Source organism: Aythya ferina, assembly GCF_964211825.1.
Source record: "Aythya ferina genome assembly, chromosome: 10".
Classification (NCBI taxonomy): domain Eukaryota; kingdom Metazoa; phylum Chordata; class Aves; order Anseriformes; family Anatidae; genus Aythya; species Aythya ferina.
In genome coordinates, this window is record NC_140306.1 from 20888799 (window position 1) to 20912796 (window position 23998).

At 35.3% G+C, this 23998-nt stretch overlaps 1 protein-coding gene across 1 annotated transcript in view; it reads left to right on the forward strand.

Moving 5' to 3' along the window:
* CACNA2D3 (calcium voltage-gated channel auxiliary subunit alpha2delta 3) overlaps positions 1–13373 on the forward strand; it is a 468808-nt gene extending 455435 nt beyond the window's left edge. The window contains exons 36-38 of the mRNA XM_084530631.1: positions 10185–10295; positions 11054–11159; positions 11957–13373. Coding sequence (XP_084386757.1) covers positions 10185–10295; positions 11054–11159; positions 11957–12049 — 310 coding nt within the window. The 3' untranslated portion in view covers positions 12050–13373. The remainder of the gene's footprint in view (positions 1–10184; positions 10296–11053; positions 11160–11956) is intronic.
* The last annotated feature ends 10625 nt before the right edge of the window (positions 13374–23998 follow it).

Below are 23998 nucleotides of genomic sequence, written 5' to 3' on the forward strand. Positions count from 1 at the left end.
AACATAATTTTACATTTTAAACAAGCCATAATAAATATTAACCAAATGATAGATAGTAGCTGACACAGTGAAAGGATGTTTTGTAATGACAAGAGATTTAAGTTGTTGTATGAATGTCATAATATATTAAGCCGAGTAGTAATATACATATCAAAAAATGTTTGGAACAGGAAAACTTATTAAAATTGGAATACACTGAAGTGAATTTTTAAAGCCAGGCATACTTGTGAAGAATTGCTAATAGTAAGAAACTCATTTCAGTTTATAATGTTTTAATAATATAATACAGCCTGACTGATGACAAACAACACAAATATGACTTAGACATCTATACATTTAACACTTCTATTTATAAAGGACTTGGGAGTTTAACAGATATTTAATAACCTTTGAGTTTGAAAAACAACATGAATTGTCATATTTGAATGCCATGCAGGGGGCATTTATTTTTCCTTAAGTAATACAGAATTTTCAATTGCTGTGGAGATGATGACATGCAGTGTACTTAATTTTTTCAGATGTTGTATTCTCAGTCATTGGTAAAGTTTATATCTACACAAATTAACAACATCCTTGCAAAGCACATTGTGGTCACATACAGTGAGCATTTTAGTTCTTTTTTATATTACACTTTTTTTTTTTTTTTTTTTTTTTTTTTTTTTAATGCAACTCCTGATCATCCCTGCTGTTTATACATCAGTTTTTGTTTCATGGCAGTCCTGGAGCATGCCAGCTTGATTTTCTATATGAAATGAAATCAAAAGTTCAGTTCAGGGAGCTAGACAAGCTAATTTGAAATGCACCCACAGAGTATGAATAAGGTAGTCACTAGATCTTTAGTATTGCCTTTTTTGGATAGATCTGTTCTTATTTGTTCCTGGGGGATTGGACTAGATGATCTCTCAAGGTTCCTACCAATCCCTAACCTTCTGTGATTCTCTGATATTGCCACCCGAGGTGCTGATGTAGGGATAGTCTGTATTGATTGACATTGTAGTTTTCCTATGGATGTAATCTTAATCTAAATAGTATCAGAATTTCCTACTCCTGTTTATATACAAGTAGAAATGATCAATGAACAAATATTTAAATACCTGTGGACAAATAGTATTTAACTATCATTGATGTCATTATAGTTTATATTCCTAGAATTCCTGTTTTCCTAGTAGCTCAACAAAGAGTCTCTGTCTAAAAACAGTTCCAGAAATCTTTACATTGATGTGTTTATTCTTTGAAAAATAGACTTAGGAACTAGTTCAAAAAATGCATTGCAGTTGGTATCACATAGCTTTGTTATCATAGTTATACTGATTGTAAATGTTAAAAACCTGATAGAGATTTGTCAACCTAAAACTAAAATAAATCATAGAAGCACTGCTTACATATTTGTGGCTTTCTAATCTTTATACTGTAATTGGGCTTGCTGTATAATATGACTATACTGACACAATAACTGTTAGGCTTTTAGGCAGGTGGCTTGTTGTACGAACAATACAAATTGCTTCTTTGCTACAGTTAGATCATCTTTGTAGAGTAGACCTAAGTAGTAGTTAGCCCTCATGCAGTTCAGAACTGACTTTTAAAATGTCACGTGGTATCTGTGAGCATTCATAAGACAGAGGATATCAACTAGCTTCTTAATATTTAAATTATATGTAGAATTTAGCTTAGACATCATCTAACATTTAAAAAAAATCTGAGATTTCCCTCAATACAAATCCCAACTAGGGGTTTGTATTGTAGGGCTCAAATACTAAAAACACACATTGGCTAACACCATAGTATAACTGCATCTCTGTCTTCTGCTAACCTGTGACCAATGCCAAAAAAGCAACGTTTGAGCTTTAGGATCTGACACACTGTTTTATGCCCGTTACTGTATGCCCTCTGTTTGTTGTAAGCAGTTTATCATAGAATTGGGTACTCACTGACTAGGGAGACCCAGTTATGCCACAGTCTTAAAAGTGAGCTCAAATTTGTTCAGGAACATCAACCTTGACTAATGTTTAACATTTGTGGGATTGCTGAGCTTGATTTATTTGCAAAAGTTTTGCGTTCCACTTTAGCTCTAGTGATCCAAAATTCTCCATAATCTTACATCCTCAAATCCTCAGTACACAAAGTACTTTTTCATTCCAAATCCTATATACCCAAAACTTCTGAATGTTTATACAGTTTCTAAGATGTGTTTCGTAAGGTATTATTATCTGAGCCATAGATTTATGAGAAAGCATTCCCTGATTGATAATGAGAGACAAAGGGCATTTCTGGGGTTTACTGTATCAAACAAAGCAGTTCCCAACCATGCAACAGCTTTCCAAGGTTCCAGATCTTTCGCAGGCACAGGGAAACTGAGGATGATATTGTTATTTTAAGTCCTTGAATCCAAACTTTGTTCTAAGTAGGTACATCTATACTGACAACAAATTGTGATAGTCAGTGAGGCTATATGTTGTAGCAATGTGTTGCTTGAATAGGGTCACGTTACAGGCCTGAAGCTGAGAGCTTATCTGTGTCTTTTAATATGAGAGAATGACTAGCTGTTTTTTTCCACGGCTTAACTTCACTAAGAACTGTTACTATTGGTATATATATTATTTTTACAAATTGTGTTAAAGATATTCCATTCTCTACCATCATTTATTTGGAAGAAAAACAAACAAACAAACAAACAAACAAACAAAAAATAGCAAAAACAAAACAAAACAAAAAAACACACAAGTACCCCAATTTATGATTGTGATATAAACATGTCATTCATTCATTTAATGCAATAAGTGAGAGAAATGGTTGGAAATGTAGCCAGCAGCCTGGAAAGCACATGATAGGAGTTGGATAAAGCACAATGGATATCTGCACTTCAGTTGAATGGTTAAAGTTTGTTCCAGACCATTAGGGTTGAACATTTGCAACCAACAGTTATGTTAGGAACAGATATTTGAGTGCAGAATGCACAACATTTTCCGTTTACTGTACCCTGGTGCTGGTATGTTTTTTCTTTCTCTAAAAAATGGGAAAGATCAAATTTGACAGATATAAAATGTAATCCCAAAGTAAAAACTAATCTTAATCCAAAATACTCAAACTTCTATAATTCATGTTTGTACTCAAAAAAATACAATGAAAGGCCTGGAGGGAAGTGGCCAAATTTACATAGATGTTCAAGCATCAGAGCTTTCAGTGGGGACTGAGTTGAATACCATAGAAATTCAGAATATTTTTTCAAATCTTTGTGCCTGCATTTAGGTTGCCAATTTTGTCCTACTTTTTTTTCCAGTTCAAACAACCATAGTGAAATTCTTCCATGTTTTGTAGGATTCTTCTTCATGGGCAAAACAACTGCTAGCTAAAAGGTCTCATTTTTTATTGCCTCCTAAATGTGACTGATTACAGAAAAAAAATACAGGGAAAAAAAAAAAGAATATACATATAATGGATTTTTTTCCTTGAATAAGGGTCATGAAATCAAATATGAATCTAAACAACTATTTAAATGTTTATAGAATTAAAGTCCTGCCTAAACTGTGTGTTTATTGCAACCATGTACTTGACTGCATAGCTAGCATCTGTCGTCATGAGCATGGATATAATAGCAGCATATTTTTGTAAAATTAAAAAAAAAAAAAAGCTGTAAAATATGTCATATAGATCATAATAATTCTTAGTCCTGAAGATAATGGTTTAAAGCAAAGCACAACAGTGCAGTGTTTCTGTGATAAAGCAAGAATTAAGTTTTAAGTAGAAACACACAGCACTGTCTTTAAATAAATTGAATAGCTCTTAATGCTGGTGCCATACTCAAATTGTCTCCAAACTGCAAAAAAATACCTTCCATTCTGCAGGATAAGAGAAAGATATTTTCTCTAAATTTTTGGTTCCTCAAGAATAACCTTGTCCTGTATCTTCGGAGTTCCCCGTTGTTTAATATTCATTTTGTCCCCTCAAACACTTTGCAACCTTTGCTGTCTGAAGAAAGAAGGGGGAAATGGATCTGAAAGCCAGATACTGCTGAATGCTACTTAGAGATTTACTGTCACTCTTAGTCATTGAAATGTGTCTTGCAGCAGTGTCACTGGCCACCAACTAGTTGTTGTAAGCCAGGAAAAGGAAAATAGTTCAGTGCAGGTGACCAATAAGTGATCGCATTTGGGATGCCCAGTCTGAATAATATAATACGACTGTGTCCTCTCTATAAGCTGTCTGGCTCACTGTCAGTGCCATAAAAAATATGCTGCACTCAACATATGTTCTTAAGATTAGGTGTGTCTGGGGCTATGCAAATGGCTGCTTATTAATAGGGAAACCTCAGGTCTGTGTTTAGTTTGCATTCTGTCCAAAAATGAATGCCAGTAGACAAAGAAATGGATTAGTTCTTCTGTGTGGAAATACAGAGACTAATCTATTTAACAGTGATATTGATTGCCTTTAATAGCAGATGTTATAGTCAAATACTAGAAAGTAAACAACTTAAATGTTATGTTAGCTTAGCTGAATAAGACACATTTTACATATTTGAAGTTGAATTATTTCAGCTTTGCCTGTTATGGATGTGGTTATGTTAGGGAAATTTCATAGAGAAGATGCATATACAGAGTTTGTACCTTGTGACTCAGATAGTCATGAAGCAATGTCCTGTATTAAGCAATGATGGCAGTAAGTGGCTTACAGAAGGGTGTGATCTTCAAGTTGGCCCTGTTCTTACTTCAGGACTGCTTGTCCTATCATCCCTGCCCTTTTTGCCCAGATCTGAACATCCCCCTCCCTGCTAGGCATATTGGTCACTCTCCCAGTTGTCTTACTGATACTTTGCCAGACCAGAGGTTCAGAGGCTGGAAGATGAAAGGAAGAGAAAGAAGGACCCTCACTACAAGGACATTGAGGCCCTGGAGTGTGTCCAGAGAAGGGCTATGAAGCTGGTGAAGGGCCTGGAACACAAGCCGTGTGAGGAGCAGCTGAGGGAACTGGGGCTGTTTAGTCTGGAGAAGGGGAGGCTCAAGGGAGACCTTATTGCTCTCTACAACTACCCGAAAGGAAGGTGTGGGGAGCTGGAGGTCAGCCTCTTCTTGCAGAGGACTAGAGGGAATGGCCCCATGTTGTGCCAGGGCAGGTTCAGGTCGGAAATTAGGAGACATTTATTTTCAGAAAGAGTAGTCAGGCATTGGAACAGGTTGCCCAGGGAGGTGATGGAGTCACTGTCCTTGGGGTGTTCAAGGAAAGGTTGGGCCTGGTGCTTAGGGACATGGTTTGGTGGGTGATATTGGTAGTAAGGGGATGGCTGGACCAGATGATCTTAGAGGTCTTTTCCAGCCTTGATGATTCTATGAACCATAGTCTGTGGAAGAAACAATACGCTTTATGTAACTGTATGAAAACTTTAATATATACAAACAAGATGAAGAGAGTCAAGTTTTTTTTTTGTTTGTTTTTTTTTTTTTTTTTTTTTTTTAAATAATCAAGTTTTAATGTAGTTTGATAGATTTTTTAGAACAGGTGTTGTGGTCTGCATTTATCTCTAGGCATCAAATTTCACTGAGTTTGGATGTTTTTCCCTACAGGGTCACTATTTTGCCATTTAAGAGAAAGGAAGACAGGCAGAGGGTTACTCAAATCACCAAAGACAAGCTCCTGGTCTGAACTATCTTTGCATAGTCTGTGTCTGCAGCATTAGTAGGCACCTAATAACATGAGTATGGGTAGCCATTTTGACTGCCCTTCAAGATGTGTATTACAGTCCTTCTATTAAAGTTTCAAAATTCTAGGCTATCTTAAGAAATCAGAAGTAACTGGTTCCTTGTGGGAAGAGTCATTCAGCCACCAGGCACATATAGTGTTGAAGCCTTAGAGAATGCAATAAGAACTCACTTCTTAAAAGCATGCTTTATTATCATACCTGCATAAGCATGACTTTGGCAAATATAATTATGAATGTGGTGAGACCTGAATTCCAAATTTTTTGTGTTTTATTCCACAATGGAAAAACAATTCTGAAGGAACAGATTTAATAAATACTCGTATGCAAAACCATTACTATTTCCAGGTAAAGCATGAAGCTGATTTTTTTCCAAATAATTTTGAATGATATTGCGCAGATGTTTTATATGGTCTGATACAGAAATAGGTTAGAAAGGAACAGATAAGGGGTGTGCAACATGAGAAAAGTGTTATCAAATGCTCTGACTCAACATACAGAGTTTCTGGAAGGTTTCTTCTCTGCTCTTAGTTTTTCTTGGTTAACAAAACAGTTTGGCATGACTAGAATTTCTTTCTACCCCTTTCAAGTATTACATTTCTTCCTTCCTCACCTTTCCTTTGAAAGCAAAGTGAAGAAGCAGTTTGTGTTCAGGCCTGTTTTGAACCTCTGGACTGGCGCTTTAAATAACCAAGCCAGTTCCTCAGTGGATGAAAAATGGAGCAGAAATAATTACTAAGGTTCTTACTGACTCAGTGTGACTTCAACGTAACAGGAACCACAACTGCTTATTACATTTTATATATGGAGACATATGCAAGGCTTTTTCTATGCTATGACTATCAAATGATGATGATACTGTTGTAAAGGAAAAAGGTTCAAATCAAAAGATTTACATTGCTTAACTTAAAAAGAGCTTTTAAAACAAACATTCTCCATCAATATTAAACATAGACATTAAACATGTTTTTTAAATCAGCAATAAAGTTTGATAGAAATCTTTACTTTCTCACTGATAGTTCGCTCCCATATTGCCAGTGACACAAAGGACAGCCTCAGCCAGCAGGTGTTCAGAAATGCTTATTGTAATATAAACTTTAGAGACTCACAGAGGAGCTTACTTAAAAGGCAAGGCCATTTTCATTAGTTTGTCAGCAACTTTCTTTAGTTTGTAAGCAACTTCTTTCTTCCACTGCAGTCATGCAAGCTGCTTTGCTAGAAACTCTTTTCCCACGTAGCTAAATCGCGGTGTACACAATGAAACATTCTGGTGGAATATTTCAGTATTTAAAATACTTTGTTCCGACCGTGTTTATGCACCTTTTGTTCCCTGTGAATGTTCAGTTCCTGAGACTTACTGACACGTACATTCACTCAAAATTAGCTTCAAAGATGCATGTGCATGTCACCATGGAAACTGAATGGTGAACTCAAAAAAAAGACCCACTGTTGGGATGACTGCGGGCTTTCTCCAGCTTGGGCATGGAAGCAGTGCCAGGTGAATTATCTGAATAGTCACAGAGCAACTGCAGAGGTTAATGACTGGCAGAAACTTCTTTGCTGATGACCTAGTGAGGGTAAGAATACCATATGTCAATGAAATAATCTTAAATTGCAGCAGGTGAAAGAAGTATATTTTGCTTTTGCACATTCTATTAATAGAAAAAGCTAAACTGGACTATTTTTTTCTTAATAATTTGCTCAATTCAATCTCTGTCTTCAGTCCTCTGTCTTCACTTGATGATATCTTAATCCTTTGCCTGTGAACACACAAGTCAATGACTGGTGAAGACATGCATTTGGATTCACAACTTCAGTTCAAGATTACGTTCAATAATTGTAAAAGAGAAAACATTCATTTACTACTTGTGGAAGTCAATGCTCTCTTTTGAATTTACTTCTAATATGGTCAATAAGAAGCTAGTTGTTCCACTTTGCAAGATATTGGTTAAGATGGATTTGCCCTATGGAATATAACTGCTGCAGAAAGCCAGAAGTTTCATATTTTTATGGCTGTTTATCTGACAGTCACATATACCTTGGCAGTTACCATAAGGCTAGGCACCTTACAAAAATTTGTAATAGATAAACAGACTATAGATTTATAACAATATTGTGTTTAGTAAATGGAACCAATTTAAATTGTAGATGTCTATCATATAATTCCAAAAGTACAAAAGTTTTTTCTTTACTTAATATATTGCTCATTGCAGCTTCTTTAATTGATAATTTCCATAAATGGAGGCATATCAGAGTAACCCAAGTTACCATGTCTAGCAAAATTTTCTATAGAACTTAATTCCTACCAACCTTCATAGCTTTTAACTATTTTGTCAGAGAATCCATGTAATCATCTACTCAACATCACAATTCCATAGTGAAAACTTTCTTCTGGGTTATTTATTTTTTTATTATTATATTTTCCCTTTTCTTCTTTGGGGAAGGAGTACCCTATACTGTGCAGACCTTATGCCACACTACAGAAGTGGCTTAAAGAAGAAATAAAATGGGAAGTGTTCACCTTTTGTGAAATGCCACCTTTAAGGCTGTCTGTATGGTATGTGCTTTCTCACAGGCTTCAGTATTCACCTGGGGGACACAAAAAGGGGTTATTACAAAAGCACTTTGAGCCAGACATACATTAGGTACAACGGAAGAGTGGTTATTCCCCACTCCTCAAAGAGGAATGAATCATTTAGTGAACGGTTAATTGTGACAATATTTTTTGTCTTTCAGGTAGTTTTTTCTTTAGTTTTAAAGATTCAATAAGTATAAGTTTCTGAATGCTCAAAATCCAAATAATCCAAATGAAATGAAATTGCTTTTTTTTTTTTTTTTTTTTTTTTTTTTTTTCTCTTGCCCTTTGGGGTTTGATTTTTTCATAACTGTTTTGTGAAATTCATGCAGTACAATTTTGGTGTCACTGTCTGTTAAAGATTTTCCCTCCTTTCCTTTTGTTGGCCCCATTTCTCTCACACACAAATCCACAAAACCACAGATGCTCCATTACAATGATGTCAGTCTTGCTACATGCTCCAGCTGTTTGGTAGGTACATTTATAAAGTTCAGCCTCTTACATTATGCCATAAATGTATGTTTCATGTATAAACATAAAGCTAACATATTGCAGATCACTGTAAGTGTAATTTTAATGGAGGTTTAGTAAGTTTAAAAAATACCGAAAAGTGTTTAATCTTTCAGTTGGCAACATTTTTATAGTGGGTTTTCCAATTATTTTTTTCTGAAGCTGGATTCAGATATTCCCCACCCCTTCCACAATTTCATCTTCTGTGATTTTTGGAAAATGCAGTGAGTTATTTTAGTAAGACAATATGTATTTTAAATAAAGATGTCTGAGGAAAAATATGTTTCTCTCCACATCATCTTGGTGCTCAAACCCTCACTTAAGGTTTTGTGCATTTACTAGCGTACCACACTGAAAAACACCTAATTCCTGGAACTGTGTGATTTCAGCAATACTCAGTATGGCAGATATTCTGTAAATATGATATAGAAAATACTAACATAACATTAATATATATATATTTTTATAAAGAAATGGCTCTAAGTCTTAAAGCCTTTCTTTGTATCATGTCCTGAATTTAAAAGAAAGGTTTAAACAGTACCTGCTTGGCTCTTCCTCCACCCTTTCTCTTTGGTACATGCCTAAGAGTTCAGCTAATTGAAATTATGTGGATCATTGAGTTGTGCCCACAGGTTCCTTCCCTGTTCTCCCCTGGGTGCTTTCGTTCTCACAAGCAATACTTTCATTTCTCTCAACGCCTTTTGAATTGCATACTTTGTCTTAATTTTAATGTGGTGCTGAGTTATCATCATATTTGTACCATATAGTCGTCATCATTCTAAAATAAATCTCCTCACTTATGAAGATTTTGAGGTTTAATCTCTGATTTGTTGTCTAAGTAATAAAATGACTCTCAAGAGGTGAGGTGAAATCTGAGATCTTTCTCAGATTTCAAGTAGCTTGTTCAAGTAGCTACACACAACGTGTGATTCTAGAGGCTAAAGAAGGGACCAGGAATTATTGCCATCTGGCTGCAGAAGAACTTTACTTATTTATGTAGATTGGTTTAACGTGTACTTAAAAATTCCAGAGCATAAATAGATAGCTAAGTATTCATTATGTAGCAAAGATTAAGTATTAAAGGAAGAAAAAAAAAAAAAAGATAAACTACTTGGTAATTCACTTGTATCCCAGTTCAGGGTGATAGGCATTTGCATATCAGGAGTATAAGCCCATCCGTTCTGCTATACCTGTCTGCTAAGCATCATGAACATCTCAAAATATGCAGCCATATTCAATGAGCTGAGGAAAGCATTGCCCAAGGCCCTCTACTTCTACAAGGTGTAGAGATTTAGTATGATTATATATAAAGTTATAAAGTCAGTGATGTTTGTGACTGTAATACTTAACAAAACTTGTTGCTAAGAAATACAGAATATTGCCATTAATTACTTTCTTTTTTATTTGCAGGTCTTTTGTCATCCAACAAATCCCAAGCAGCAATCTTTTTATGGTAGTAGTAGACAATGAATGCTTCTGTGATTCTGTCCCACCAATTACCATGGCACCTATAGAAATAAGGTATATCCTTTTATTTGCCGAGTTGTGAAGAAGAGACTCAAGATGCAAGTATTGAAAAATTTCTTCTTACATAAAAACTTGCTTTACATTACTTTATAATCTCGAAGAATGCATCATTAGCCATTATAAAGTGCTGGGGCTGTAATTCACATTTTTAGATATTTAGGGTAACCAATACAAATTAAGAAACACACACACACATCTTTAAGTATTGTAAGGTCACAGTCTGCTTTTTTAGATAGCTGAACATCTTCCATGTCAGGCAGTAAGGATGTAAGTTCCTTCTGAGCTGCTGATATTAGAACATATGAAACTCCTTACAGTATAGACTTTAAAAAAAAATATTTTAAAGTTGTACTGGAGTGTTGAAAATGTTTCAGAATTCTGCTTTCCATCAATATGAAAATTCAGTAAAGTAAATATATCACTTGTATTTTTAGTGCCATATTTTTTATTCTGTGCTGTTCCATATATTTCTGGGTTTGTTTTGTCTCTTAAGATGGAATTTATCAAAAGTAGTGTGCTTTTATTGCAGACTTATTATTGAAAGACATGTTAACAATGTAAGTGCAAATTATACTGTCTAAGCAATGGATCACTGGAACAATAGAGGCACTTAGAATTACCTTAGTTTTCTTATGTTGACCACACATTTCTCCTTGGATATTTGAGAGGGAAAAGGAAGGAGCTAAAAGAATTGCACTATATGCATTTCAAAACACTCAGATGAACTCAGGACATTTAAATGCAGTGCTCAGATCTCTCCTTAACTACATTGTACATAACGAATCTCTTAAATGTGAACGTTTAAAATCTCAGAAGATAAGAAGACGCCCAGAATCTTGTCATGGATTTCACCCTGAAGTAAGTTTTTACTTCTTTCTTTTGGACTCTGGTAGATGTTTTATTTCTTTGAAAAATAAATAGGAGAGATCTCTTCTAAGATAAAACATTCAGAACACATCACTAAGGGAAGTGAATGACATTGTAAGTGCAGAAAAAATTTTAGTACTCCTATAGACATCGTCTTGACTTGCTGCTTTTGTAGACTGTTTTATATCATATAATAGAAAGTGGTAGGATGTAAGCACAGACTGGCAGCCAGAAATATTTGAGAGTTCATTCTGCCTCAGGCACTGACCGCAAGATTCCTCATTAGAGATGGTTGGGAACTTTGTGCTGCTAATGTTTTTTTCAGTGACTAACTTTGCTATATCAACTGCCGTGGTATAGTCATTACATCTACACATAATATTGCTTGGGAGGGATCACTGCACATATTTACTAGCCTGTGTTCTCCACAATGCTCATTTGTTTAGCAGCAAGAAGATAGAGACCAGGACATGATTACAGTCGTTTGTACAGCATATGTTCATAGACACCAATTTTACTCTAGAGTAACTATTTAGTGCCTTTGGTGTTGTAATGGAATGTAGAACGAGACCTAGAATATATCATGAAGGTAACTCTTGTAGATCCCGCTTAGTTTCAGTCTATGACCTAAACTTGTTCAAATGAAAATATGCACCTGTATTACTTTCTAAGTGTATTTATTTCATGGTTTTCATTTTGTTGGTAGTATCTTCTTTTGCCTCTATAGTTTGATAAATGCTCATATATCGGTGTAATGGCTTGTATTTTTTTTTTTTCTCTCTCTTTAGGAAAATGCAAGAGAATGTGGTGGTGTCCCAGGCCTCCGTGCTAAACCTCCTTTTGTTCTTCTTTCTCTGCTGTTGACAATTTTCTCAAGGTGACATTGACTGATGTGTTCAATTGGCATGCTAATACATGGATAAACTGTGAACTGGGAACTGGTGCAACACAGAGGACATGAAATATAGTCAGAGCATCAGCATTTCATGATTTTAAACTGTTGGTGATATAAATTCTTAACAATATGTTGAAAAAAAGATTTATCTTTTTACTTTGCTAGTCTTGCAGATGTGAATTTGACATATGGTAGTCATGATTCATCAAAAAAGGACTTGGTAGATAGACAGAGGTGACCATTGCTTTGTCCCATTAAAAATAATTTAAAACTGTATACTTTTTTCAATAAAGTATATTAAAATCACAGTTTCAGAGTGCATTTTAAGTCCAGTAATGTATTTGTTCCATTAATTAATAATGGGAAGGAAATAAACTAATTCAAAGATATTTTCATATGCTCAGCCTATTTCTGAAAATATTCAGAGAAGAAAATGAGTTAGCTTTTATAATAAGGGAGAATAGCTTTTATTAACAAGTCAAGAAAACATATGTGCATATATGAAGCTGAGCAGGTAATATGCTGTGTTGATTTATAGTGAAGTTTTGCTTTCTGGAAATAGCTATAAAACATCTCAGTCACATTTAGAAAGTGAGCCAAAGCCCGATTAAAGCCTTTTCCCTAACTTGGGCAAGCTTTAGATCAGATTATTTGATTTGCTTACAGATGGCAAAATTAAATACTTTTCATCTGTTACAATTTGTGGGAAGATACATAAAGTAATCTGTATAAAAGGATGATATTGTTTTGTTAGCGTTCTGGCCTATAGACAGCATGTCAGCTAGGACAAATTCCTCCTGAGGAAATTCATAAGCAGAGAAAGTTTGACTTTAACAACACGTCTGTGTTAGCAGAACTCATTATGGTTTTCACTGAGAATTAATTGAGGCTCCTCCTCAGTGGGCAAAGATCAAGACCAATATTTCTTAATTCTAGGCCTTACATTCTTCTGTGTAAGGGAAACTTTATGCTTATTCTGTCTATGTACATATCATCATTGCTCTTTCAAAGACAAGAAATACATGAAAGGAGAAAATTGACTTCTACTGAACCATGATGAAAGCACCTAATAATAATTCATTGTTAATTTTGGAAAGGGTAAACAGTTTCGTAGTTAGAAAGGATCCAGGGAGTAACAAGAGACATTAAAATATGACATTATAAATTAATATTGTTAAAGAGATTAGAATATGCATGTATAAATGAGTATTGCTCAGAAAAACTGACAGTTTATACATTCTCATGTATTAAGACAAAGTTATATAGGCAGAATGTACTGGTGAAAAAAAAAAAAGCAGTTGCTATGTAAACAGAATAATACAAATAAGTGTAAAAGCATATTTAATGAGTTGTCATTTCTTTGCTAATTAAGACATCTTTTTAATTTTATGTTCATTCTTGAAGAACTTTGTGATGAAAGTTAAATTCAGCTTCGTAAAACCAGTGGTTTAGGAGAAACGGAGATTTCAGCTTGGGTTCAGATTTATGGATCCTTGCCTGTTCAGATCCTCCTCTTGAACTGAGTAGGTCGAATCAATGACAGTTGGGTTGCTTTTTCTGAATTGCAGCCACCAATCATGAGTGCATGAAACAGATCAACAGTAGGCTGGTGATAATGCTGTGAGATCTGTAATTATTTGAACTAATTGGCAGCATCTCTACTGGTAAATTAAATGTGTCTGGAAACATTTGGTGGCATTGAGGCCAACTGGCTCAGAGTGGCATATGTATATGCTAGTGAGATCTCTTGGCCTCCATATCAGAGTAGCTGCAATACAAACTGCCTATGTCCAAATGCAGAAACCACAACCATGAGGTTTTTGGGATAGAGTTCACTGGCACAGGCTGAAAGAATGCCAAGAGCTATTCAAACCAGTTTTACAGAAAAGCTGATCTCATTCTAATGCATAGGAATGTTCCCAACTGTTTAGTTTACCAGTCTGTACATTGTCATTATCTCTGAAATGTGGAGAAAGTGTGAAGATACAGTGAAGTGGCTCTGTGCTGTCATACCTGTAGCAGCTCATAGAAGGTGGGAATAAATTTCATAACCTCACTAATCCTAATCATAACCTCACTAATCCACTAATACTACTTAATTTAAATCCTAAAAATTTCCATGCAGGATCTGATCCAAAGCCCAACATAGTGAATAGAAAGATGAAGATGTATATATACATGTATGTATATACATATTTACAAACATATGAATATATGTAAACTATATGCATTTTTAATAAACAGGAATGACATCATCCATAGTTCTTATCTCCCTAAATCTGAGATCAAATCTGAGTAGAACCAGGAGAACTGTACAATATGTTTCTACACAGCAAGAGGCAGAGCTGAAAGGTTTCAGCTTCTGCTGGTTTTTTTTTTTGTTTTTTTTTTTCTGTTTTTGGTAATGGCATTGATTTTCAACTTATTAACCCCAGCTGCCTTGTCTTCCTTTAATCTTGATACAACAAAAGCTGTTTGGGAGCTCAGAACCAGGCATGGACACACCATTTTTTAATGACTTTGTGTGGGAAAACTGTCTGCCCATAACTGTCAGTGCTGCAAACACGCCTTTAAAATCCTGTAAGCCAGAGAGCCTCAGGCAGGTTTTTGCAGCTGTGCTATCTCTTCTCATTGTTTCTGTGACACTGAGACTGCCTGACCCACTGCATTTTGCTGCCAGGGTTGATTCTGCAATATATATATGCTAGGCAAAGCAGGTGGTTGCCTAGAGCAAGAAGATATTAAAAGCAGCAGTGATTGTTTCATTGTGTAAATGGTTTCAAGAGACTGTTTCAGGTTTCTTATGATTTCAACAGTACCAGAACAAGGCACTGGCCCTTTGGGTTCAGAAGGCAAGATAGAAGTTTGACTCAGAAGGTTTGAGGCTAGAACAAGGCACTTATTTCCAATTGTCTGCTGAGACCTTTCTCACCTCCAAGGACTTTTACAGACTGGCACTTTATGTGCCTCACAAATTCCCACTCATGCAACTTTAAAGTAAATAGCATTCAAAAGTGGAAAGTTTTCCAGAGAACAGTGCTTCAAAATCCTGCAACTGTGGAAAATATTAAATTTACTAGATTTTCCTACTTAATTATTCTGTTCCCTGACCTGTCCAAGATACTTCCATTACTGTCGTTGTTGTTGTGTTTTGTTTTGTTTTTGTTTTTGTTTTCTTCTTGTCCAAGTTCGTCCCCATGGTTCTGAAGTTTTCAAGTAAGTATTTAGCTGGCTTATTATTTATCTGTTTTACAACAATATGCTCTTTCTGACAGGTCCAGCTCTCCCATGTACCTACTAAGAGTGAGAGATATGGTTCCCATATATAGTATCTACAGAAAATCTCACTGGAGTTTATCACTTACAGTCCAGTCTGAAGGCAGTTTTCTTTTCCTATCATCTTTAGCTTTTGGCCATTAAGCTCAGATCCTATTTCTGCCAATATAATATATATATATATATATATTTTTTTTTTGCTATAGCTCTTTGGGAGGATTTAACTCATCTTCCAAAGTCAGTTCTATGTTTCTTCCCTATGGTACTTCTGAAGCTGGATGTTATAACTTGGATATACTAAATCATATTGTGTTTTCTTGTGATGCTGTGAGTGAAAAGAGATGTTTCCAATGCTTTCAGACTTTTTTGTCTCCTTCTTCCCATAGTAACTGGTGGATGAAGTGAATGTTATTTTGCTGTCTGTAATTCCAGTATAAGTTATTTTAAAAGTTCACAGTTCTACCTAGCAGATGCTTTGAAGAATTTCAAAGCACATTGTTAATCTGGGAAGATCCCATTGACTTTCCCATTGACATTGATTGGTTCAGAGGTGGAGTAAGAGGCACTTTGCATTATAGTTGACTTAGATCTAGGTTAAAGACAGTAAACAAAGTTATATAACCCTTCAGTATTAACAAAATGTATGCAGTGTAGTTTAAAACAACAAAAAAAATATATCGTTCATAATATTTGTTAAATGTTAGATGATTTGTTAAATGCTTAATAATCAGTTTTAAGAACCTGAAACTTCACGTTCAGAATTAGATGTGATTGTAACTGAAATGAGTGTAAACAAGGTATGCTCTTTCATATTTTCTTTAACATCTCTCATAGTATTGCATTACCAGGTTACAGATGTTTAGAACATCTAATCACTGAGGCTTCCTTTAGTTCTTTAATTTAAAAAGAAAACAAAAAAAAAGGCCCTTAAGCAAACAGAGAAAAGTAATTAAAGGTTGGTAATTAATTTTTTAATGGTTTTCTAAGTGTGTAAGTGGCCTTATTAAGGAGCAACCAGTAGAGCTGTGAACTGATCCATCCATCCATCCTAGTGCTGAGATGCTAAGCCTTCAGAGGACAATTTCCATTTCAACATTGTTGAACAGATTTGAATTCTCATTGTTTTGGCAGAAAGAACCAGGTAACTGAGTTTATGCCAAGTTCCCCTATAACACCTCACCAAGTGTGAAAAGCTCACTTTTTCTCTCCTCTGCTGCTATCAGTTTCTGGCAGCATATGGGGGTGCCTTGTCTAAGCACAGATTTGTATCTATTTCACCCCAAGTTTGACAAAACAGCATTAAAAAAAATCTATGCCGTATAAAGGTAAGTTACATAAAAGCTGCTGCATTCCTTTTGATAATATTTTAACTATTAATAGAAAGTCCTTTTTTTTTGTTTTGTTTACATTAAATGGAGTTGAGGCTGAATCTCCAGTTAGTCATGTCAGGGCACTGCAGAATCCAAGCTGTTCATTCATTAAAGAGTTCATTCAGGATTGGTTATCTCCTACTGAGTTCTTTTATCAAAGGGTTATAAGGAGTTGACAGTTATTCAGGCCTCTGTAATATCAAACTCAAAAGCTTTGTTTTGTGTTGTTTGTTTTTTTTTTCCCCCTCCAGATGTGGTCTTGAACTGCACTTATATATGTTTAAAACAGCCTTGTAAGAAAGGGTTACCATTGACAATTCTGAGTCAAATCTGAACCTTAACACCAGAAGTTCAAGTGGTTAATGCTGGGTTTGTTTGACTATGTTAGGATTTTGTTTGCAACTTTAACACACGGGGTATTTCACTTACAGGCGAAAGGGAAGATCGGATTTCAGTTCATAGCAAAAAGTGTTTTGAATCAACTATTTAAATGTTTTAGGAAAAGCGCTAAGTGCTTAACTGAGAATAACTAGTTGGGACTAGTTGAGATAGCTGAACTAATCAAGAATGCTTTTGGCAGACATGCAAATGTGCAGATGGCTCCTGAGACAGGAAATAAAGAATTGTTCTGTTTCATTTATTTGTTAGTGTTTTGGCACTGGTCAGTTGGGTTTCACTGGAAAATGAAAGATTATTTTTTCATTTGCCCATGTTGCTTGTGGGGGAAAAATATAGAATTAATTTGTAAGCCAGCTGCATTGCTGAATCTTGTAATACCACCTCTGAGACATTACTGTGATATATACAATAGTTTAGATAGAATCCCAAGTTCCTGTCAATATTTTATTATCAGTTATAGTTAATGAAGCTGTTTAGGTACATCTGTTTCCTGTATACACATGTGAGTGAAACGTTTTGGGGAAAAAGAAACCTGCTTATATTGCTAGTTTCTAAACATCAAAAACAAAAGAGAGACACAATTAATTTGTAATTTCATTATCTCTAACAGACTTTAAAAAGCAGGACACCAAACCTAGTGATAAAGACTCTAATGGAGACTTTTGATTTCCCATCGTCAGATCTTTGTGGTTTTCAGAAAGATGTTTTGATTTAAAGCAGACATTCTTCCTGTTTTTTCTTCTTCAGTCTTGAAAGTCCAGATACAGATAATTACAAGAACTCCAAGGAAGTCTATCCTCTGGAGAAATGCTGAAGAAAATATTTTGAATTGCACTTAAAACCTGAAGTTAATGTGATACACTTAAATTCATATAAGTATGGATTCAATATGGGATATTTAATTATTGCCCTTTAGCTCCACTAGTAATGATATGAGCGGAGATCTCGGTAGGAAGATAAATACTCTATGAGATATAAGAAGGTCAAGAATTGTTATTTTTCCACTGATAAAACCTTTCTTGGCAGAAATCTTCCAGATTTTATTTAAAAGAGGAAAAAAAAAAAAAACTTTTAAAACTTACGTTTATGAGTACTTAGGCATTTTTTTTAACCATTAAATCCTTTTGACATATAGCAGTCATTATATATTTGCATCTGTCTATCTTGAAAGATTTTTTTTTTCTAATAGAAGATACTTAGAAGTTTCACATTTATCATATTTTTCAATAATCACTTGAGAACTTCTTAAGAGTAAACAATGATCTTAAACTGCCTTGCCAAAAATGTAAATGATCTAGAATGCCTAATGCACCCAAGATTTTTGCATATTTTCAGCTCTGCATTTGGGACCTCTAGGCAATGCTGTTTCAGATTAGGACAAACCATGAATTTCTCAACCATTTCACTTAAGAGAGGGCTTTATCCTTCTGATATTCATGGCAGAAAACCTGGAAATTTGTCCTACCCTACTCTGTCCAAATGCAGCAACCCTATCTTCATTAGCGTCTGACAGATTTAAAAGTAGTAGATGGTATCCTATGCAGAAAATAAAATACTCTAGGTAAAATAAACACACAAAAACTTTGTGTTTAATACCCCTGCCTGTCCAGCTCTTGCCTGAGTCTTACACAAGAAGCAACCTCCCTGGTAACATGGCAGACTTAGAAAAGGGAAATTATGGCATTTTGAAAGGTAAGAATGACATAATTTCCATTCTGTAAGAACCAGTAGAAATATTAATGCTATATTCTTGGAAATACTCTTTCTTCTATATAGACCATTTTATATGGTAAAACAACCTAAGAGCAGGTAAGGCATAGAAGATTCAGCTTACCAGAACTCCCAGTCTCTCTCAAAGAGATCTTAAATGGTTCCTATAAGCTGAAGTATAATATCTGAAAAGTCTACTTCCTGGAAGAAGAGGATATTAAACTATGGTAAAAGCCTTAACATAGTTAAGTAACTGTGTAACATTACAAAATACTCCCAACAAGCCTTCTGGCTCATTTGTTACTGAACTTCTAGAAACATGAATTTCTATTACCAGACCGTATTCTGGAAGACATTTGCATCTCACATGAATGAAAAAAACAGGTACTTCTCAATCAGGTAACACTCTGACATATCAGTAGATCAGGTTTTGCCTTCTTTTAAAAGCCAAATAATCATTGAAGAAACACAATCATAGCATTCATGAAGAGGAAAAGAGAAAGCAAATGGATATAAAATTGACATATTATTCTTTGTTCCAGTCTTTGGAGACTGCCATGCTCCACATTTGTTTCTTCTCCATGGTTTTATCATGATGGTTCTTCTCTGCTATGGCTTATAGGGCTCTAGGTTCTTTTAAATTCTTCCATTTTGTGTTTCTATTCCTACTTACTTGTTTTACATGATTTTTTTCAAAAGAAAAACAGGGGAAAAAAGTACCAAAAAAAAAAAAAAAAAAGTGTGTGTGTTTGTATCTGTACATGTATGTATATTTAAATATACTATCATTCTGGGAAAAAAAAAAAAAGGTCACATTATAAATAGCATTCTTTGACTTACACAGATACAGATAAGCAGTATGTCATCCTAGAACATCCTTACTTTCTGGTTCTGATTACACCTTCTTAACCTAGTCTATACCTATGCACTAGAGTGCAATAATTCATGAAATATTATGGGCCATGGATATTTCAAGCTGGCCTCTCAAGTGACAGCATAACTCTTTCATAATCTCCAGGTCCAGTCTTCAACAGAGAATGTAAATCCTTGTCTACTTTCCGTCCCTGATGAATTTAAAGAGTGCAGCAGTATTTTCTCTACCCATTCATTGCACAACAAGGTTCCCTACATTTCTTTAAATCTGTCCTCCCTGCATGGACTGCCTCTGAGATGTCTAATATATGGGCTGGTGTGTGTGTGTGTTAAGAAAGAGCATCTATTGAAAAGCATCAGATGACAGTTTTCCATTTCTGTTTACTTTAACTTATTTTTTCAAGGATGTCTTGTAGGGATTGTGCTTCAGGTATCGCTTCAGGTATCATTTGAATTTTAACGTTATGAGCTGTTTAGCACTGTAACTGTTTTGTGCCCCACTTGAAGTGGCCTGGCAGGACCATTCAAAGGTAATTGAATTCCATGGTGCACTTTAAAATTACATTCGTAAACACTGTACAACATATAGTGCTTTAAGATTTACCTGTCAATTCATCTTTCCTTTCTTTCAGAAAGAAATTGGATTTATCTCATGGTGTGGCCATAACAAAATGCTTTTTTTTTTTTTTTTTTTTTCTTTTATTTCCCATGAGTTTGCTAGAAGCTGTATTGGCAGGAAATTATGACACCTACTTAGACTGATTTCAGAAGGTAAAAAAGTATATATGGGCCTGATTCTGTATTCCTCAGCAAGTACTGGGTGTTTGAGGTCTTCACTGAATATAGGGCTGGAACCTCACTGTTCCTGGGCTTTCTGCAATTTACAGCTTGTTTTTCTTAGCAGAGTTTAAATTATGTTAGTCTCCTGGCTCTTATTAAGATCTGCTGGTTCAAGTTCACTCTTGTGGTAACTTTTTCAACTACAGTGAATTTATCCTATTGGTTAACACAATTACAAGAAGAAATACTATTTATGTCTTTGGTGCTTCTATGCTTTCTCATTTTTCTTTCACCAATACTGTCCGCAGAAAATGACTGTTCTTAAAAAGGTTGGTGACCATGACTACTGTTTTTTTGTTTTTGTTTTTCTTAATTATTATTATTATTATTCAATTGTCTCAAGATAATATATGACCTTTAACCTTTACTGAGGAATTTCCCCATATGTCTGCTTAAAGAATTTTCTTAGATGATTCCCTGTGGATTTCATTCCATGTTTTGTGGAAGTGAATTATGATTGGATTAGAAAGGCGTAAATCTTCCTGAGTTTTCAGGAGATGATTTCCTGGATTTCCAAAGTTAGCAATATGTCATTCTATCTTCACCCATGCCATGGGCCTTCTATCCCTGTTCCAGGTGGAATTGCTTTCAATCTGCCTGATTGAAATTAATTTGCTCTACATTGGAGTTCTTAAATTTTAGCAATCAAAAGCAACTGAGACCATGCAAACATAAGCAAATGGCTTTTGAAGACAACAGCTAAAGTGATTCAGAAAGCCTACTGCTGAGGAAACAATCAAGCTAATCTTCTGTCTGTAGAAGACAGCTCTCCAGCAGGTGAGATCTATTTGGTACAAGAGAAACATTCAAAGAGCTAAAACTATATAAACAATTGACAACAAAATGACATACTATATTTTTTTCTTACTCTATGAAAGGCTTACAAGGTATTGCATATTGCTAGTTTTTAACAGCTGGCTATAAAGACAAATATGTATTCTTCAGAATTCACAATTCACTTAAGACTATTACCACATTTATGTTTCTGTTGAGAAACATTTTAATGTGAAAAGCACAGTGGAATGTTAGTCTAAACAAAATTAAAAATTTCAATTAATATTCTCATAAGTTTTTCAGCATTACATCTACACAGATTCCAATTTTTTGTGTCTCTGTCAATATGATGAAAAGCAAGATTGATTGTGTATGGGTGGTCATGTCTGTATGTAAGAATCTGATATGCCAGGTACTTAAAGGGGAAGGAAACAAGCAATAGAGATGTTGGATTTGTACTATATGTGCTTCCTACTTAGAGGAAGTAGAATATTGGAACTGCTTCCTAAGTACACCATATAACCATATATTTTTGCATGAGGGTCTCTCAAGGAGCACCAAGCATCCAGTAGTACTCTATTACAAGTGCTACTTTTTCACTAAGAAGGGAATTGGGTTCCTGATCACTTTTGGTTATTGAATGCTGGCACTTGGCACAAGTCTAACTGACAATTCAGAGTATTTGTAGCAGACGCTACTTATATCAACCACTGTAATTTTTAATATTATCTTATGTGTCAGTTTGTGTCCCTTCCTGTGCCATCTCAATAAGTGATAAAGAGCACTTCCTTCCCAGGGAAACTCTCAGATGGGGCTCCACAGGCTGCCTTCTGTTTTCTCATCTTCATACATGAGCCTGCTAGGGAGGACTGTCAGCAGGGGAAAATTTGTTGACTTGGTTATAGTGGTATAATCAGATCAGTTGTAATTACACCACTTTGGCCAGTATAACTCCTCCTTTGGATATATTTAGTATGAAATATAGACATCTTTTTCTCCATATACAGCTTTCAAAGTGACATAAGCTAAACCAGAGATAAGCACTCATATTACTTATTTGAGTACCCAAGTAGAGAGTTATATTTATAACCCAATTATAACAGTTATAATTAAGCCACTAAAATGATACTGATAAATTTCCCAATGTAGACAAGCCCTGAATTAGGAGGTATGACCTGAAAGGTATTCAGCTGGCTAATGCCACCCAGCTTTAAAACAACACTGTGTCCAATTCAGCCAGTAGCATTTTGTGCCTAGTTCAGTGTGCGGTAAGCCGGAGGTCAGAGGGAGACCTATACCAGCTGCAACCTGTTCCTAATATAACTGAAAATATAGCTGTAGCATGGGGGAAGAAACAGGTCACGTGGCCAGTCTGGTGTTTCCCACCTTTTTTAAAGATGCTTGGTCAGGATTCCTCTTAGGGTCAGATTTTTGTCTGCCAAAGAGATTAACTGTTTCCTTCTAATCTGGATCAGTAGCCTTTGCCACTTCCAGCCAAGGCTGCTGCAAGTGCACCTTCTTTGATTAGACCATAACTCCAGCACAGCAGACTGGTAAAAAAAGGCTGTCATCTACTTAACAGATGATGTTGTAAGAGTACAAGGTCCTGCTGCTTTGTCATTTACAGGTATTAGCTCCCAGACTGAATTTAAGACACTAGTTTTTATTTAGAGAGCTCCAAGCAGCGTTGGACTCTCCTAGATGAGCGAATGACTTTTCAGTATGATACTTTTAAAGTTACAATGAGGAAAGGTATTCCATTTCACTTTGAAGAAAGGAGGCAGGTGTCTAAGTTCTTTGTTAACGTCATCCCTTACTAAGGAAGGTTTAGGGTGCTGCTCTTCAAAGCATGTTGCAAAATACATCCTTTTCTATGAATTTTGGAGCATGTGTGTTCTGATGGAAATTGGAGCTCTCTAATGAGTAGGAGAGGGGGGATTTTTGCATGGGGTTAATCCTGGTGGTTGTTAAGGAATGTTGGGGATATTCAGATCTTGTTTGGGTAGTTTGAAAGGTATAGAAAGGTACTGGGTATGTGTTCATTCTTCATTGTGGCAATTTCTATAAATATTTAAATGTATATTGTCAGCTGTACTGATACTCTTTGACTTCAGAGTTGATTGTATTTTAGTAGTAGGTAGAATATTCTAATGAACTGTATATAGAGATTATATACACCTAGAAAGCTAACTGTTATGGGAAACACCCTTTAATTTTTGAAAAGTATTTCATAGTTACAAATCAATCTGAGTTCAGAAATAAGCACAGTAATAAGCATGGAAAAATAGCTGGAGGACATGTGTATTTTGGAACTCTAACCCCAGTTTTCTAATACTAGATTTTGGCCAGTTATGGAATATCAATAGAGCTTTGCAGTTTTCAGGGAAAAAAAAAAAAAAAGGTGAATACATTTTCTAAATCATTGAACACATTCAGAAGAGAAAGGCATCTAATCACATTTCAGCTAGTGCTGCAGACAGTAAGTAATGAATTGGAGAAATCAGATAAAAATGCTAGCAACATTCATGGGTAACATCTAGAGCTGATAAATCAGGCCCATATCTTCTGCTGCTTCAAACACAGGAGAAGTGCACAGTTGACAAATTACAGAGACTGATGCTAATGCTTTAATTAACTCCCTCTCACTTCTCTCATAACACTTGAAATGAGAAATGCCTGGTAGTTGACGATCA